The sequence below is a fragment of the Oncorhynchus keta genome, chromosome 37, assembly GCF_023373465.1.
Source record: "Oncorhynchus keta strain PuntledgeMale-10-30-2019 chromosome 37, Oket_V2, whole genome shotgun sequence".
Classification (NCBI taxonomy): domain Eukaryota; kingdom Metazoa; phylum Chordata; class Actinopteri; order Salmoniformes; family Salmonidae; genus Oncorhynchus; species Oncorhynchus keta.
This window is the reverse complement of record NC_068457.1, coordinates 26,982,776-26,999,684: the sequence shown is the minus strand read 5'-3', so window position 1 is coordinate 26,999,684 and position 16,909 is coordinate 26,982,776. Positions and strand designations below refer to the sequence as shown.

Here is a 16,909-nt window from a genome sequence, read left to right as displayed (position 1 = left end):
ACCTGAACAGATATTCCCTTCATCTTTCCTTTCTTCTTCCATTGTGTTGTTATTCATTATTAAACACTAAACTAACCTTGGACTTTTTAGACATTTTGTTGTTTAAAAGCCTGAAGTTAAAATTGATTCAACTGAGATGTTTTGTCACTGTCTTACACACAATACCCCATAATGTCAAAGTGGAATTATGTTTTTAGATTTTTTAAAACCAAATTAATTAAAAATGAAAAGCTGAAATGCCTTGAGTCAACAAGTATTCAACCCCTTTGTTATGACAAGCTGAAATAAGTTCAGGAGTAAAAAAATGTGCTTAACAAGTCACATATTAAGTTGGGACTCTGTGTGCAATAACAGTGTTTAACATGATGTTTTGAATGACTACCTCATCTCTGTGCTCCACACATACAATTATCTGTAAGTTCCCTCAGTCAAGCAGTGAATTTCAAACATTGATTCAACCACAAATACCAGGAGGTTTCCAATGCCTCACAAGAAGGGGCACCTATTGGTAGATGGGTAAACATAAACAAGCTGACATTGAATATCTCTTTAAGCAGGTGAAGTCATTAATTACACTTTGGATGGTGTATCAATACACCCAGTCACTAAAAGATACAGGAGTCATTCTAACTCAGTTGCCGGAGAGGAAGGAAACCGCTCAGGGATAGTTACTCCACAATACTAACCTAATTGACTGAGGGGAAAAGAAGAAGCCTGTACAAAATAATAATGTCTACAAAACATGTATCCTGTTTGCAACAAAGCACTAAATTAATACTGCAAAAGAATTGCAAAACAATTAACTTTGTCCTGAATAAAACGTGTTATGTCTCGGCAAATCAATACAACACATTACTGAGTACCACTCTCCATATTTTCAGGCATAGTGGTGGCTGCATCATGTTATGGGTATGCTTGTCATCATTAATAACTGGGTAGTTTTTTCAGGATAAAAAAAGAAACAGAATGGAGCTAGCACAGCCAAAATCCTTAGAGGAAACGTGGTTCAGTCTGAGTTCCACCAGACACTGGGAGATTAATTCACCTTTTAGCAGGACTATAACCTAAAACACAAGTCCACATCTACACTGGAGCTGCTGACCAGGAACACAGTGAATGTTCCTGAGTGGCCGAGTTAAGTTAAGACCCAAATCTATTTTAAAACATTCACTTTGTCATTGAGATTTGTTATTTTATTTAATCCATTGTGAATTCAGGCTGAAACACAACAAAATGTGGAATAAGTCAAGGGGTCTGAATAATTTCTGAAGGCCTAGCCCAGCTACGTCCCCTCTATGGTGTCCCTAGTGTTCATCGCTCTTAAAAACACACAATGTAACAAAGCATGATAAAGATTGACAAAGCATGATAAAGTATGATGAAGTATGATAAAAAGTATGATGAAGTATGATAAGTATGATGAAGAATGATAAGTATGATAGGCATGATAGAATGATAAAGCATGATAAAGTATGATGAAGTATGATACGATTGATAAAGAATGATAAAGTATGATAGGTATGATAAAGAATGATAAAGTATGATAAAGTATGATAGGCATGATAAAAGAATGATAAAGTATGATAACGTATGATAAAGAATGATATGTATGATAAGTATGATAGGCATGATAGAATGATAAAGTATGATAAGTATAAGGTAGGATAGGCATGATAAAGAATGATAAAGTATGATAAGTATGATAAGAATGATAAAGTATGATAGGTATGATAAAGTCTGATAAGAATGATAAAGAATAACAATAATGCAGGTATATATCCCTCGGGGTGTCCCTACCTCGTGTGTTATATGGTATATATCCCCTCTGGGGTGTCCCTACCTCGTGTGTTATATGGTATATATCCCTCGGGTGTCCCTACCTCGTGTGTTATATGGTATATATCCCCTCGGGTGTCCCTACCTCGTGTGTTATATGGTATATATCCCTCGGGGTGTCCTACCTCGTGTGTTATATGGTATATATCCCCTCTGGGGTGTCCCTACCTCGTGTGTTATATGGTATATATCCCCTCTGGGGTGTCCCTACCTCGTGTGTTATATGGTATATATCCCCTCTGGGGTGTCCCTACCTCGTGTGTTATATGGTATATATCCCTGGGGTGTCCCTACCGCGTGTGTTATATGGTATATATCCCCTCTGGGGTGTCCCTACCTCGTGTGTTATATGGTATATATCCCCTCTGGGGTGTCCTACCTCGTGTGTTATATGGTATATATCCTCTGGGGTGTCCCTACCTCGTGTGTTATATGGTATATATCCCCTCTGTGGGTGTCCCTACCTCGTGTGTTATATGGTATATATCACCTCTGGGGTGTCCCTACCGTGTGTTATATGGTATATATCCCTCTGGGGTGTCCCTACCTCGTGTGTTATATGGTATATATCCCCTCTAGTGTCCCTACCACGTGTGTTATATGGTATATATCCCCTCTGGGGTGTCCCTACCTCGTGTGTTATATGGTATATATCCCCTCTGGGGTGTCCCTACCTCGTGTGTTATATGGTATATATCCCTCTGGGGTGTCCCTACCTCGTGTGTTATATGGTATATATCCCCTGGGGTGTCCCTACCTCGTGTGTTATATGGTATATATCCCCTCTGGGGTGTCCCTACCTACGTGTGTTATATGGTATATATCCCCTCTGGGGTGTCCCTACCTCGTGTGTTATATGGTATATATCCCCTCTGGGGTGTCCCTACCTCGTGTGTTATATGGTATATATCCCCTCTGGGGTGTCCCTACCTCGTGTGTTATATGGTATATATCCCCTCTGGGGTGTCCCACACCTCGTGTGTTATATGGTATATATCCCCTCTGGGGTGTCCCTACCTCGTGTGTTATATGGTATATATCCCCTCTGGGGTGGTCCCTACCTACCTGGTGTGTTATATGGTATATATCCCCTCTGGGGTGTCCCTACCTCGTGTGTTATATGGTATATATCCCCTCGGGGTGTCCCTACCTCGTGTGTTATATGGTATATATCCCTCTGGGGTGTCCCTACCTCGTGTGTTTATATGGTATATATCCCCTCTGGAGTGTCCTACACCTCGTGTGTTATATGGTATATATCCCCTCGAGGTGTCCCTACCTCGTGTGCTATATGGTATATTTCACCTCGGGGTGTCCTACCGTCTGGGGTGTCCCTACCTCGTGTGTTATATGGTATATATCCCTCGGGAGTGTCCCTACCTCGTGTGTTATATGGTATATATCCCCTACCTCGGGTGTCCTACCTCGTGTGTTATATGGTATATATCCACCTCGGGGGTGTCCCTACCTCGTGTGTTATATGGTATATATCCCCTCTGGGGTGTCCTACCTCGTGTGTTATGGTATATATCCCTCGGGGTGTCCCTACCTCGTGTGTTATATGGTATATATCACCTCGGGGGTATCCCTACCTCGTGTGTGGAACTGCTCTTGACCTCCTCTACACGTGAGAGGAGATGGGGGCCCTGGGCCTGCAGGCCATCCTCTGCAGACAGCAGCCAGGTCAGGACCTCCTCCCAGGATGCTCTGGTAGTCTTCCAGCTGGGTGGCCCCAGGGGCCAGGGGGCTCAGGCCCCGCTCCAGGTCATCCTGACTCTGCCCCACGCAGCAGCTGGGTCTGGGATGGGGAGGAGGAGACGAGGGAGATGGAAAAGGAGAGAGAGGGGATGGGGAGGAGAGAGAGAGGGAGAGGGGAGATGGAAAAGGAGAGAGAGGGGAGGGGGAGGGGGAGAGAGAGAGGGGAGATGGAGGGGGAGACGAAAAAGGAGTGAGAGGGGAGGGGAGAGGTGGGAGGGAGGGAGGAAGGGAGGGAGGGAGGAGGGGGGAAGGGAGAGAGAGAGAGAGGGTTAGGAGAGGGAGATGAGGAAGTGGACTGAAGAGCGTGGTTAGACTCACCACTGACAATAAACAAATTGCTCTCTTGGAAATGGAGACTCGTTCCCAACTACATTAACATGGCTTCCTCTCCTAGGGAGTCTCAACAGTCTGAAGACTCCCTGCCTTGAAGGGAAGGGAGTGTGATGAGGAATGAAGTCTGTGGTGCCAAAACACATTAGAGGTGTGAAGCACAGAAACACAGACACCCCTGCATACACACACACACACGCACCCTCACACGCACCCTCACACACACACGCACGCACGCACACACGCACCCTCACACACACACACACGCACCCTCACACACACCCTCACACACACACGCACGCACGCACACACGCACCCTCACACACACGCACCCTCACACACACACACACGCACCCTCACACACACACACGCACGCACGCACACACGCACCCTCACACACACACACCACACACCCACACACACACACACACACACACACACACACACACACACACACACACACACACACACACACACACACACACACACACACACACACACACACACACACACACACACACACACACACACACACACACACATGCTGCACAGACAGAGGCAGACAAAAGGCAACACTCTATCCAAAAGCATAATTACAACATACACACACACACACACACACACACACACACACACACAGACAGACAGAAACACACATTGACTCATGGTGACAAAGCCAAACACACAGGAGCATTAGTCAGCAGCACAAACAGAGCGTCTGGTGTGTTGTGTTGTGGTGCTGCTAGCCAAGCGGTGCCGTTGCCATTCCGTTCAGAAGCTCCACATGCTCTGTAGACACAGACATACTCTGAGATTTGTGTCAGTCACTGGTACACCTGGAGAACCCAGATAACTGTTCATTTAGCCTGGGGGGGCAGGCCGAGCTGAGCCTGGTCGAGCCAGAGACACAGGGCGCGTTCCAGGTTGTCTTTATTGTAGTCGTGTTGCACAGATCATCAAATCTCACAATGCCCAGAGAAGTATTCAACTGCAATGAAGACTACCTGCTACGTAGCCACAGGCTCAGCCTCAGCTCTGTTCAGCCATGGATGGACACCCAGGAGGAGAGGAGAGGAGAGGAGAGGAGAGGAGAGGAGAGGAGAGGAGAGGAGAGGAGAGGAGAGGAGAGGAGAGGAGAGGAGAGGAGAGGAGAGGAGAGGAGAGGAGAGGGCTACAGCTGTGAGACTAGAGACTGGGTAGGTAGTTAGCAGTAGACACAGACCTGCTCAGTAAAGCGTCTCCTCTTTTGTTCAGAGAGACAGAGACATATGGAGCTTGACTGTAAGACAAAGAGAGACAAGAGGAGGTTTAGAGAGAGGGAGAGAGAGAAGACAAACCCGAGAGGGAGACACTCACTGCATCTGAAGAGGGAGAGGGAGACAGAGAGACAAAGAGAGGAGAGTGAGAGAAAGACAAAGAGAGAGACAAGAGAGGGAGAGACAAAGAGAGACATAGAGAGAGGGAGAGACATAGAGAGAGGAGAGACAAGAGAGAGAGGGAGAGAGAGAGAAAGAGAGAGAGAGGAGAGACAAAGAGAGAGGAGAGAGAGAAGAAAGACAAAGCTAGAACAAAGTGAAGGAGAGAGGAGAGAGAGTGAGAGGGGATAGGGGAGAGAGTGAAGAGACAAAGAGAGACAAGAGAGAGCGATTGAGAGGAGAAGCGGGAAGAGAGAGAGAGAGAGAAGAAGAGAAGACAAAGAGAACAAAGAGAGAGAGAAGCGATTGAGAGGGAGAGCGAGAGAGAGAGAGAGAGAGAGAGAGAGAGAGAGAGAGAGAGAGAGAGAGAGAGAGAAGGGAGAGAGAGGGAGAGAGAGAGAGGACAAAGAGAGAGAGAGAGAAGAGAGAGAGTGAGAGAGGGAGAGAGAGAGAGAGGAGAGAGAGACAAAGAGAGAGACAAAGAGAGAGAGAGATTGAGAGGGGGAGAGCAGAGAGAGAGAGAGAGAGAGAGAGAGAGACAAAGAGAGAGACAAAGAGAGAGAGAGGATTGAGAGGGAGAGCGAGAGAGAGAGAGAGAGAGAGAGAGAGAGAGAGAGAGAGAGAGAGAGAGAGAGAGAGAGAGGAGAGAGAGAGAGGGGGAGAGAGAGAGAGGGACAAAGAGAGAGAGAGAGTGAGAGAGGGAGAAAGACAGGAAGGAAGAGAAGAAGAGAAAACAAGAAGAGGGAGGGAGGGGAAAAGGAGAGAGAAAATTATACAGAGGAAGGGTGAAGGACAGGAAAAGAGGGGAGGAGTCAGAGGGAGGAGAAGAGAGGGAGAGGGAAGAAGGACAAGAAGAGAGAGGGAGGAGAGGAGAGGGAGAGGGAGAAGGACAGGACAAGAGAGGAGGAGTCAGAGAGAGGAGAGGAGAGGGAGAAGGACAGGACAAGAGAGGAGGAGTCAGAGAGGAGAAGAGAGGGAGAGGGAGAAGGACAAGAAGAGAGAGGGAGGAGAGGAGAGGGAGAGGGAGAAGGACAGGACAGGAGAGGAGGAGTCAGAGGGAGGAGAGGAGAGGGAGAAGGACAGGACAAGAGAGGAGGAGTCAGAGGGAGGAGAGGAGAAGAGAGGGAGAGGGAGAAGGACAAGAAGAGAGAGGGAGGAGAGGAGAGGAGAGGGAGAAGGACAGGACAAGAGACGAGGAGTCAGAGGGAGGAGAGGGAGAGGGAGAAGGGAGGATGGGATCGAGGGTAGGAGTGAGAGAAAAAGACAGAGGACAGACACAAAGGCATATGTGGTTGGATGGGTGAAAGGGTGAGAGTGAGTGGAGGAGAGAGATTAGAGGAGAGAGAGTGGAGGAGAATGATTAGAGAGGAGAGAGTGGAGGAGAGAGTGGAGGAGAGAGATTAGAGAGGAGAGAGTGGAGGAGAGAGAGTGGAGAGATTGGAGGAGAGAGATTTGAGGAGAGAGAGTGGAGGAGAGGAGAGATTGGAGGGGAGAGTGGAGAGAGAGTGGAGAGATTGGAGGAGAGATTGGGGGAGAGAGTGGAGGAGAGAGAGTGGAGAGATTGGAGGAGAGAGAGTAGAGGACAGAGAGTGGAGGAAAGAGAGTAGAGGAGAGAGTGGAGGAGAGAGCATGGAGGAGAGAGTGGAGGAGAGAGTGGAGGAGAGAGTGGAGAAGAGAGAGTGGAGGAGAGAGTGGAGGAGAGAGAGTGGAGGAGAGAGCATGGAGGAGAGAGTGGAGGAGAGAGTGGAGGAGAGAGTGGAGAAGAGAGAGTGGAGGAGAGAGAGTGGAGAAGAGAGAGTGGAGGAGAGATTGGAGGAGAAAATGAAAGAGATGTGAAAGGAAGGTCAAGAGTGTCAGGGCAACAGAGACAGTTTAGAAAATACATGTAGAGTAGATCAGCAACACATAAACACAGAGAGAACAGCATCCATTATACTGGACTAACCCCTAAAGACAGAGAGAACAGCATCCATTATACTGGACTAACCCCTAAAGACAGAGAGAGCAGCATCCATTATACTGGACTAACCCATAAAGACAGAGAGAGCAGCATCCATTATACTGGACTAACCCCTAAAGACAGAGAGAGCAGCATCCATTATACTGGACTAACCCCTAAAGACAGAGAGAGCAGCATCCATTATACTGGACTAACCCCTAAAGACAAGAAAGAGCAGCCTCCATTATACTGGACTAACCCCTAAAGACAGAGAGAGCAGCATCCATTATACTGGACTAACCCCTAAAGACAGAGAGAGCAGCATCCATTATACTGGACTAACCCCTAAAGACACAGAGAGCAGAATCCATTATACTGGACTAACCCCTAAAGACAGAGAGAGCAGCATCCATTATACTGGACTAACCCCTAAAGACAGAGAGAGCAGCATCCATTATACTGGACTAACCCCTAAAGACAGAGAGAACAGCATCCATTATACTGAATTTGCCCCTAAAGACAGAGAGAGCAGCATCCATTATACTGGACTAACCCTAAAGACAGAGAGCAGCATCCATTATACTGGACTAACCCCTAAAGACAGAGAGAGCAGCATCCATTATACTGGACTAGCCCTAAAGACAGAGAGCAGCATCCATTATACTGGACTAACCCTAAAGACAGAGAACAGCATCCATTATATGGACCCCAACCCTAAAGACAGAAGGCAGCATCCATTATACTGGATTAACCCCTAAAGACAGAGAGCAGCATCCATTATACTGGACCTAACCCCTAAAGACACAGAGGCAGCATCCCATTGCCTGGACTAACCCCTAAAGACAGAGAGAGCAGCATCCATTATACTGGACTAACCCTCCCCTACTGTAACTCCCCAGTCTGAACAACAGAGTCCGGATCAGAATCCATTCACATCTCAACAATACACTGTGAGCCAGGCTGATGACAGCTCTGGGCTCCTTCGCTGATCTAGGATCAGGTCCCCGCTTGTCGAGATGATTGTATTCGTTATGACCTAAAACTGATCCCATATCAGCCAGCATCCTACTTGAGAAGCGTGATACATACGACCCTTGTCTTCCTAACTGAACATCCTAAACCCAGCCCAATGCCCTGAGCTACAGCTGAATATATTAAACTATGTAAAACTCATCCAGACCATTCAGCCTGGCAAATGAACCGTCTCCTGGTTCGTTGTCTGTCTGTCTCCTGTCTGTCTGCATCAGGAGTGGGAGAGATAGTCCTGTCTGCTGTCTGTCTGTCTCCCTGTCTGTCTGCATCAGAGTGAGAGATAGTCCTGTCTGTCTGCATCAGAGTGGGGAGATAGTCTTGGTTCGTCTGCATCAGGAGTGGGAGAGATAGTCCTGTCTGTTTGCATCAGTGGGGAGAGATGGGGTCCTCTCTGTCTGTAATTGGGAGTGGGGAGAGGTAGTCCTGTCTGCTGTCTGTCTGTCTGTCCCACCTGTCTGCATCAGAGTGGGAGAGATAGTCCTGTCTGTCTGCATCAGAGTGGGGAGAGAGACCTGGGAAATGTCCTGCCTGTCTGCATCAGTGGGAGAGATAGTCCTGTCTGTCTGCATCAGAGTGGGGAGGTGTCCTGGCTGCTGTCTGTCTGTCTGTCCCTGTCTGTCTGCATCAGAGTGGGAGAGATATCAGAGTGGAGAGATAGTCCTGTCTGCTGTCTGTCTGTCTGTCTCCCTGTCTGTCTGCATCAGAGTGGGAGAGATAGTCCTGTCTGTCTGCATCAGAGTGGGAGAGATAGTCTTGTCTGTCTGCATCAGAGTCCTGCCTGTCTGCATCAGAGTGGGAGAGGTAGTCCTGTCTGCTGTCTGTCGTCTGTCTCCCCTGTCTGTCTGCATCAGAGTGGGAGAGATAGTCCTGTCTGCATCTGCATCAGAGTGGGAGAGGTAGTCCTGTCTGCTGTCTGTCTGTCTCCTGTCTGTCTGTCAGGGAGAGATAGGGTCTTAGTCTGTCTCTGCATCAGAGTGGGAGAGATAGTCCTGTCTGTTTGCATCAGTGGGGTGGGGTTATATCCTTCCTGTTTGGCCCTGTCTGGGGTGTCCTTGGATGGGGCCACAGTGTCTCCTGACCCCTCCTGTCTCAGCCTCCAGTATTTATGCTGCAGTAGTTTATGTGTCGAGGGGCTGGGGTCAGTTTGTTATATCTGGAGTACTTCTCCTTGTCTTATCCGGTGTCCTGTGAATTTAAGTATGCTCTCTAATTCTCTCCTTTCTCTCTTTCTTTCTCTCTCTCGGGAGGACCTGAGCCCTAGGACCATGCCTCAGGACTACCTGACATGATATCAGCTGATGTACGAAGGGCCATATAAATACATTTGATTTGATTTTGATTTGATGACTCCTTGCTGTCCCCAGTCCACCTGGCCGTGCTGCTGCTCCACTTTCAACTGTTCTGCCTGTGATTATTATTTGACCCTGCTGGTCATTTATGAACATTTGAACATCTTGGCCATGTTCTGTTATAATTCCACTCCGGCACAGCCAGAAGAGGACTGGCCACCCCACATAGCCTGGTTCCTCTCAGGTTTCTTCCTAGGTTCTGGCCTTCTAGGGAGTTTTTCCTAGCCACCGTGCTTCCACCTGCATTGCTTGCTGTTTGGGGTTTTAGGCTGGGTTTCTGTACAGCTCTTTGAGATATCAGCTGGTGTACGAAGGGCCATATAAATACATTTGATTTGATTTGATTTGATCAGCGTGGGGAGAGATAGTCCTGGCAGTTGGTGTAAATGATGATAAATGAAGTGAAGGATAATGACGTCTTCCAGACAGCTAGACTCATTTCCCTCTCTCTCATCTCTCTCTCTTCTCTCATTCTCTTTCTCTCACTCTCTCAGCTCTTCTTCCTCTTTGTCTCTCTCTCTTTTCTTCTGCTCTCTCAGACATTCGCGCTCTCTTTCCCTCTCGGTCTCTTTCTCTCCCCCTTTCCACCTCTCCCTCCTCTCCTTCTCTCTCTCTCTCTCCCCCTCTCCTTCTCTCTCTCTCCCTCTCCTTCTCTCTCTCTCTCTCTCCCCTTCCTTTCTCTTCTCTCTCTCCCCCTCTCCTTCTCTCTCTCTCTTTCTCTCTCTCTCTCTCTCTCCCCTCTCCTTCTCTCTCTCTCTTTCTCTCCCCCTCTCTGTCTCTCTCTCTCTCTCCCTCCCTCTCTCGTCTCTCTCTCCCTATCCCTCTCCCTCTCTCTCTCTCTCTCCCCCCTCCCCCGTCTCTCCCTCCCACTCTCTCATTCACTCTATCGTCTCTCTCTCCTCTCTCTCTCGTCTCTCTCTCCTATCCCTCTCTCTCTCTTTCTCTCTCCCCTCCCCCGTCTCTCTCCCTCCCTCTCTCTCTCATTCACTTATCGTCTCTCTCTCCGCCACATATCCATCAGTCATTATCACAATTTATAGTCCCACATCAATAGAATAGTGACTCAGAAAGATAGCAATTAAAGGGAGTTAAGATAACATTTATCATTAAATGTTTTGCTCACTGGGTATATTTCCACTACAGCTACACTACTGAAAGACCTTGACTATAACAGCTGAACCTGTGTGAACTGGGATGGAGGGTGTTGGATAACAACACTATACCAGGGATATGAGATGACAGCAGTGACATCACAGACAGATGGATTATGTCCCAAATGGGACCCTATTAGTGCACTGCTTTAGACCAGAGGCCTTGGGAGGCCCAAGACCCTTCACTCCAGAGTCCCTGGGAGGCCCAAGACCCCTTCACTCCAGAGGCCCTGGGAGGCCCAAGACCCTTCACTCCAGAGGCCCTGGGAGGCCCAAGACCCTTCACTCCAGAGTCCCTGGGAGGCCCAAGACCCTTCACTCCAGAGTCCCTGGGAGGCCCAAGACCCTTCACTCCAGAGTCCCTGGGAGGCCCAAGACCCTTCACTCCAGAGTCCCTGGGAGGCCCAAGACCCTTCACTCCAGAGTCCCTGGGAGGCCCAAGACCCTTCACTCCAGAGGCCCTGGGAGGCCCAAGACCCTTCACTACAGAGGCCCTGGGAGGCCCAAGACCCTTCATTCCAGAGTCCCTGGGAGGCCCAAGACCCTTCACTCCAGAGGCCCTGGGAGGCCCAAGACCCTTCACTCCAGAGGCCCTGGGAGGCCCAAGACCCTTCACTCCAGAGTCCCTGGGAGGCCCAAGACCCTTCACTCCAGAGTCCCTGGGAGGCCCAAGACCCTTCACCCAGAGTCCCTGGGAGGCCCAAGACCCTTCACTCCAGAGTCCCTGGGAGGCCCAAGACCCTTCACTACAGAGTCCCTGGGAGGCCCAAGACCCTTCACTCCAGAGTCCCTGGGAGGCCCAAGACCCTTCACTCCAGAGGCCCTGGGAGGCCCAAGACCCTTCACTCCAGAGTCCCTGGGAGGCCCAAGACCCTTCACTCCAGAGTCCCTGGGAGGCCCAAGACCCTTCACTCCAGAGGCCCTGGGAGGCCCAAGACCCTTCACTCCAGAGTCCCTGGGAGGCCCAAGACCCTTCACTCCAGAGTCCCTGGGAGGCCCAAGACCCTTCACTCCAGAGTCCCTGGGAGGCCCAAGACCCTTCACTCCAGATGCCCTGGGAGGCCCAAGACCCTTCACTCCAGAGTCCCTGGGAGGCCCAAGACCCTTCACTCCAGAGTCCCTGGGAGGCCCAAGACCCTTCACTCCAGAGTCCCTGGGAGGCCCAAGACCCTTCACTCCAGAGTCCCTGGGAGGCCCAAGACCCTTCACTCCAGATGCCCTGGGAGGCCCAAGACCCTTCACTCCAGAGTCCCTGGGAGGCCCAAGACCCTTCACTCCAGAGTCCCTGGGAGGCCCAAGACCCTTCACTCCAGTCCCTGGGAGGCCCAAGACCCTTCACTCCAGATGCCCTGGGAGGCCCAAGACCCTTCACTCCAGAGTCCCTGGGAGGCCCAAGACCCTTCACTCCAGAGTCCCTGGGAGGCCCAAGACCCTTCACTCCAGAGTCCCTGGGAGGCCCAAGACCCTTCACTCCAGAGTCCCTGGGAGGCCCAAGACCCTTCACTCCAGAGTCCCTGGGAGGCCCAAGACCCTTCACTCCAGAGGCCCTGGGAGGCCCAAGACCCTTCACTACAGAGTCCCTGGGAGGCCCAAGACCCTTCACTCCAGAGTCCCTGGGAGGCCCAAGACCCTTCACTCCAGAGGCCCTGGGAGGCCCAAGACCCTTCACTCCAGAGGCCCTGGGAGGCCCAAGACCCTTCACTCCAGAGTCCCTGGGAGGCCCAAGACCCTTCACTCCAGAGTCCTGGGAGGCCCAAGACCCTTCACTCCAGAGGCCCTGGGAGGCCCAAGACCCTTCACTCCAGAGGCCCTGGGAGGCCCAAGACCCTTCACTCCAGAGTCCCTGGGAGGCCCAAGACCCTTCACTCCAGAGTCCCTGGGAGGCCCAAGACCCTTCACTCCAGATGCCCTGGGAGGCCTAAGACCCTTCACTCCAGAGTCCCTGGGAGGCCCAAGACCCTTCACTCCAGAGTCCCTGGGAGGCCCAAGACCCTTCACTCCAGAGTCCCTGGGAGGCCCAAGACCCTTCACTCCAGAGTCCCTGGGAGGCCCAAGACCCTTCACCCAGATGCCCTGGGAGGCCCAAGACCCTTCACTCCAGAGTCCCTGGGAGGCCCAAGACCCTTCACTCCAGAGTCCCCGGGAGGCCCAAGACCCTTCACTCCAGAGTCCCTGGGAGGCCCAATACCCTTCACCCAGAGTCCCTGGGAGGCCCAAGACCCTTCACTCCAGATGCCCTGGGAGGCCCAAGACCCCTTCACCCAGAGTCCCTGGGGCCCAAGACCCTTCACCCAGAGTCACTGGGAGGCCCAAGACCCTTCACTCCAGAGTCCCTGGGAGGCCCAAGACCCTTCACTCCAGAGTCCCTGGGAGGCCCAAGACCCTTCACTCCAGAGTCCCTGGGAGGCCCAAGACCCTTCACCCAGGAGTCCCTGGGAGGCCCAAGACCCTTCACTCCAGAGTCCCAGGGAGTCCCAAGACCCTTCACTCCAGAGTCCCTGGGAGTCCCAAGACCCTTCACTCCAGAGTCCCTGGGAGGCCCAAGACCCTCCTCCAGAGTCCCTGGGAGGCCCAAGACCATTCACCCAGAGTCCTGGGAGGCCCAAGACCCTTCACTCCCAGAGTCCCTGGGAGGCCCAAGACCCTTCACTCCAGAGTCCCTGGGAGGCCCAAGACCCTTCCTCCAGAGTCACTGGGAGGCCCAAGACCCTTCACCCAGAGTCCCTGGGGGCCCAGACCCTTCACTCCAGAGTCCCTGGGAGGCCCAAGACCCTTCACTCCAGAGTCCCTGGGAGGCCCAAGACCCTTCACTCCAGATGCCCTGGGAGGCCCAAGACCCCTTCACTCCAGAGTCCCTGGGAGGCCCAAGACCCACTCCAGAGTCACTGGGAGGCCCAAGACCCTTCAGTCCAGTCCCTGGGAGGCCCAAGACCTTCACTGAGTCCCTGGGAGGCCCAAGACCCTTCACTCCAGAGTCCCTGGGAGGCCCAAGACCCTCCCAGTCCCTGGGAGGCCCAAGACCCTTCACCCAGAGTCCCTGGAGGCCCAAGACCCTTCACTCCAGATGCCTGGGAGGCCCAAGACCCTTCACTCCAGAGGCCCTGGTCAGTGTTACTGTTCACAGTGAACTGTCACTGCAGCTTGGGGTTCGATCCCAGGCTCTGTCATTACCGGCTGTGATCGGGAGTCCGGCTGTGATCGGGAGTCCGGCTGTGATCGGGCAGCGTATAACTGGCCCAGGAGTCCCATAGGGCAGTCGTATAATTGGCCCAGGAGTCCCATAGGGCAGTCGCATAATTGGCCCGGGAGTCCCATAGGGCAGTCGCATATTTGGCTCCGGGAGTCCTGGGCAGCTTTTTATTTGGCCCAGGAGTCCCATAGGGCAGTCGCATCCTTGGCCCAGGAGTCCCATAGGGCAGCGCATACATGGTCCAGGAGTCCCATAGGGCAGTCGCATAATTGGCCCGGGTCCCATAGGGCAGTCGCATATTTGGCCCGGAGTCCCATAGGGCAGCATAATTGGCCCAGGAGTCCCATAGGGCAGCGCATAATTGGCCCAGGAGTCCCAACAGTCGTATAATTGGCCCAGGAGTCCCATAGGGGCAGCTATAAACCCAGAGTCCCATAGGGCAGCGTATAATTGGCCCAGGAGTCCCAAATAGGGCAGCGTATAATTGGCCCAGGAGTCCCATAGGGCAGTCGCATAATTGGCCCAGGAGTCCCATAGGGCAGTCGCTAATTGGCCCGGGAGTCCCATAGGGCAGTCGCATAATTGGCCCGGGAGTCCCATAGGGCAGTCGATAATTGGCCCAGGAGTCCCATAGGGCAGTGCAGGCCCAGGAGTCCCATAGGGCAGCGCATAACTGGCCCAGGAGTCCCATAGGGCAGCGCATAATTGGCCCAGGAGTCCCATAGGGCAGCGCATAATTGGCCCAGGAGTCCCATAGGGCAGAAATGGCCCAGGAGTCCCATAGGGCAGTCGATAATTGGCCCAGGAGTCCCATAGGGCAGTCGTATAATTGGCCCAGGAGTCCCATAGGGCAGTCGATAATTGGCCCAGGAGTACCATAGGGCATTCTGATAACTGGCCCAGGAGTCCCATAGGGCAGTCGATAATTGGCCCAGGAGTCCCATAGGGCAGTCGATAACTGGCCCAGGAGTCCCATAGGGCAGTCGTATAACTGGCCCAGGAGTCCCATAGGGCAGTCGGAGCAACTAGCGAAGGCTTGTGGCGGGCCGGGCGCCTGCAGGCTGATTCCGTCGTCAGTTGAACGGCGTTTCTCTGACACATTGGTGCAGCTTCCGAGTTAAGTGGGCGGTTGTTGAGAAGCGCGGCTTGGTGGGTCATGTTTCGGTGATTCGACCTTCGCCTCTCCCGAGCCACGTTGGGGAGTTGCAGCGATGAGACAAGATCGTAATCACAACACCCGGAGGGGGAAATACATTTGTGACGTGACTCTGAACATGTAGTGAACTAGCTGGAGGACAGACTGAGACCACAGCTGACAGACCCAGAGACCCAGTAGAACAGACAACATCATGTCACAACACAACAGCTGAACCAGAGAGAAATACCCACAGGGAGCAGGAACAATAAAACAGTCAACAACTCTGATTTAAAGTCCCAGCTGTTCCAGCTGCTAACGCCTAGTGATTTCTTCTGCTTCAATGGCGGCAGAGAGGAGAGAGAAGCACAGAGAAGGAATGCAGCCCCAGGGGACCTTGGGAAAGAAATGCCATCTCCCCATTCTGACAACGGCAGAGAGGAGAAGCACAGAGAAGGCATGCAGCCCCAGGGGACCTTGGGAAAGAAATGCCGTCTCCCCATTCTGACAACGGCAGAGAGGAGAAGCACAGAGAAGGCATGCAGCCCCAGGGGACCTTGGGAAAGAAATGCCGTCTCCCCATTCTGACAACGGCAGAGAGAGAAGCACAGAGAAGGCATGCAGCCCCAGGGGACCTTGGGAAAGAAATGCCATCTCCCCATTCTGACAACGGCAGAGAGGAGAAGCACAGAGAAGGCATGCAGCCCCAGGGGACCTTGGGAAAGAAATGCCATCTCCCCATTCTGACAACGGCAGAGAGGAGAAGCACAGAGAAGGCATGCAGCCCCAGGGGACCTTGGGAAAGAAATGCCATCTCCCCATTCTGACAACGGCAGAGTAACATATAGAGATACAGAAGGCATGCAGCCCCAGGGATCTGCACCATCTATTCCTATATAGTGCACTACTTTAGACCCTAGCACTATAAGCCCTGGTCAAAATTAGTGCACTATATAATGGAATAGGATGCTATTTGAGAAACAGACCTGGATGCCATCTTAACCATGGCGATAGAGTCATCTTAGTCATGGTGACGATGGCGTGTCACTATGGTAATAAAATGCCATTCTACCGTGGTGACGCCCTGACTTTACCACGGTAACAATGTCATCGGAGTCAATGAGAGGGTGGCAGTCCAAATCAAAGGGTTGCACATCAAGATGAAGACTGATACGGTAGGGACATAAACAAAGCAGATGTACATGAAGTGGGAAATACTGTGATATCAGGATGACATGAGAGTATATGACTGGCTCCAGAATAACAATGACTTCAATTGATAAATTGATTTGGTCTCTGTGATGTCTGTATGTGTGTGCGTGCGTGCGTGCGTGCGTGTGTGTGTGTGTGCGTGTGTGTGTGTGTGTATGTGTATGTGTATGTGTGTGTGTGTGTGTGTGTGTGTGTGTGTGTATGTGTGTATGTGTATGTGTGTGTGTGTGTGTGTGTGTGTGTGTGTGTGTGTGTGTGTATGTGTGTGTGTGTGTGTGTGTGTGTGTGTGTGTGTGTGTGTGTGTGTGTGTGTGTGTGTGTGTGTGTGTGTGTGTGTGTGTGTGTGTGTGTGTGTGTGTGTGTGTGTGTGTGTGTGTGTGTGTGTGTGTATGTATGTGTGTGTGTGTGTATGTATGTGTGTATGTGTATGTGTATGTGTGTATGTGTGTGTGTGTGTATGTGTGTGTGTGTGTGTGTGTGTGTATGTGTGTGTGTGTGTATGTGTGTGTGTGTGTGTGTGTATGTGTGTATGTGTGTATGTGTGTGTGTACCTGTTGGGAGT

The 16,909-nt window shown here is 51.5% G+C and overlaps 1 protein-coding gene across 1 annotated transcript in view; it reads right to left on the bottom strand.

Annotated features, from left to right (window-relative positions):
- LOC127916632 (dystrophin-like) overlaps positions 1–16,909 on the bottom strand; it is a 351,583-nt gene that overhangs the window by 233,213 nt on the left and 101,461 nt on the right. The window contains exon 8 of the mRNA XM_052498942.1: positions 16,899–16,909. This exon is cut by the window's right edge and continues 168 nt beyond it. Coding sequence (XP_052354902.1) covers positions 16,899–16,909 — 11 coding nt within the window. The remainder of the gene's footprint in view (positions 1–16,898) is intronic.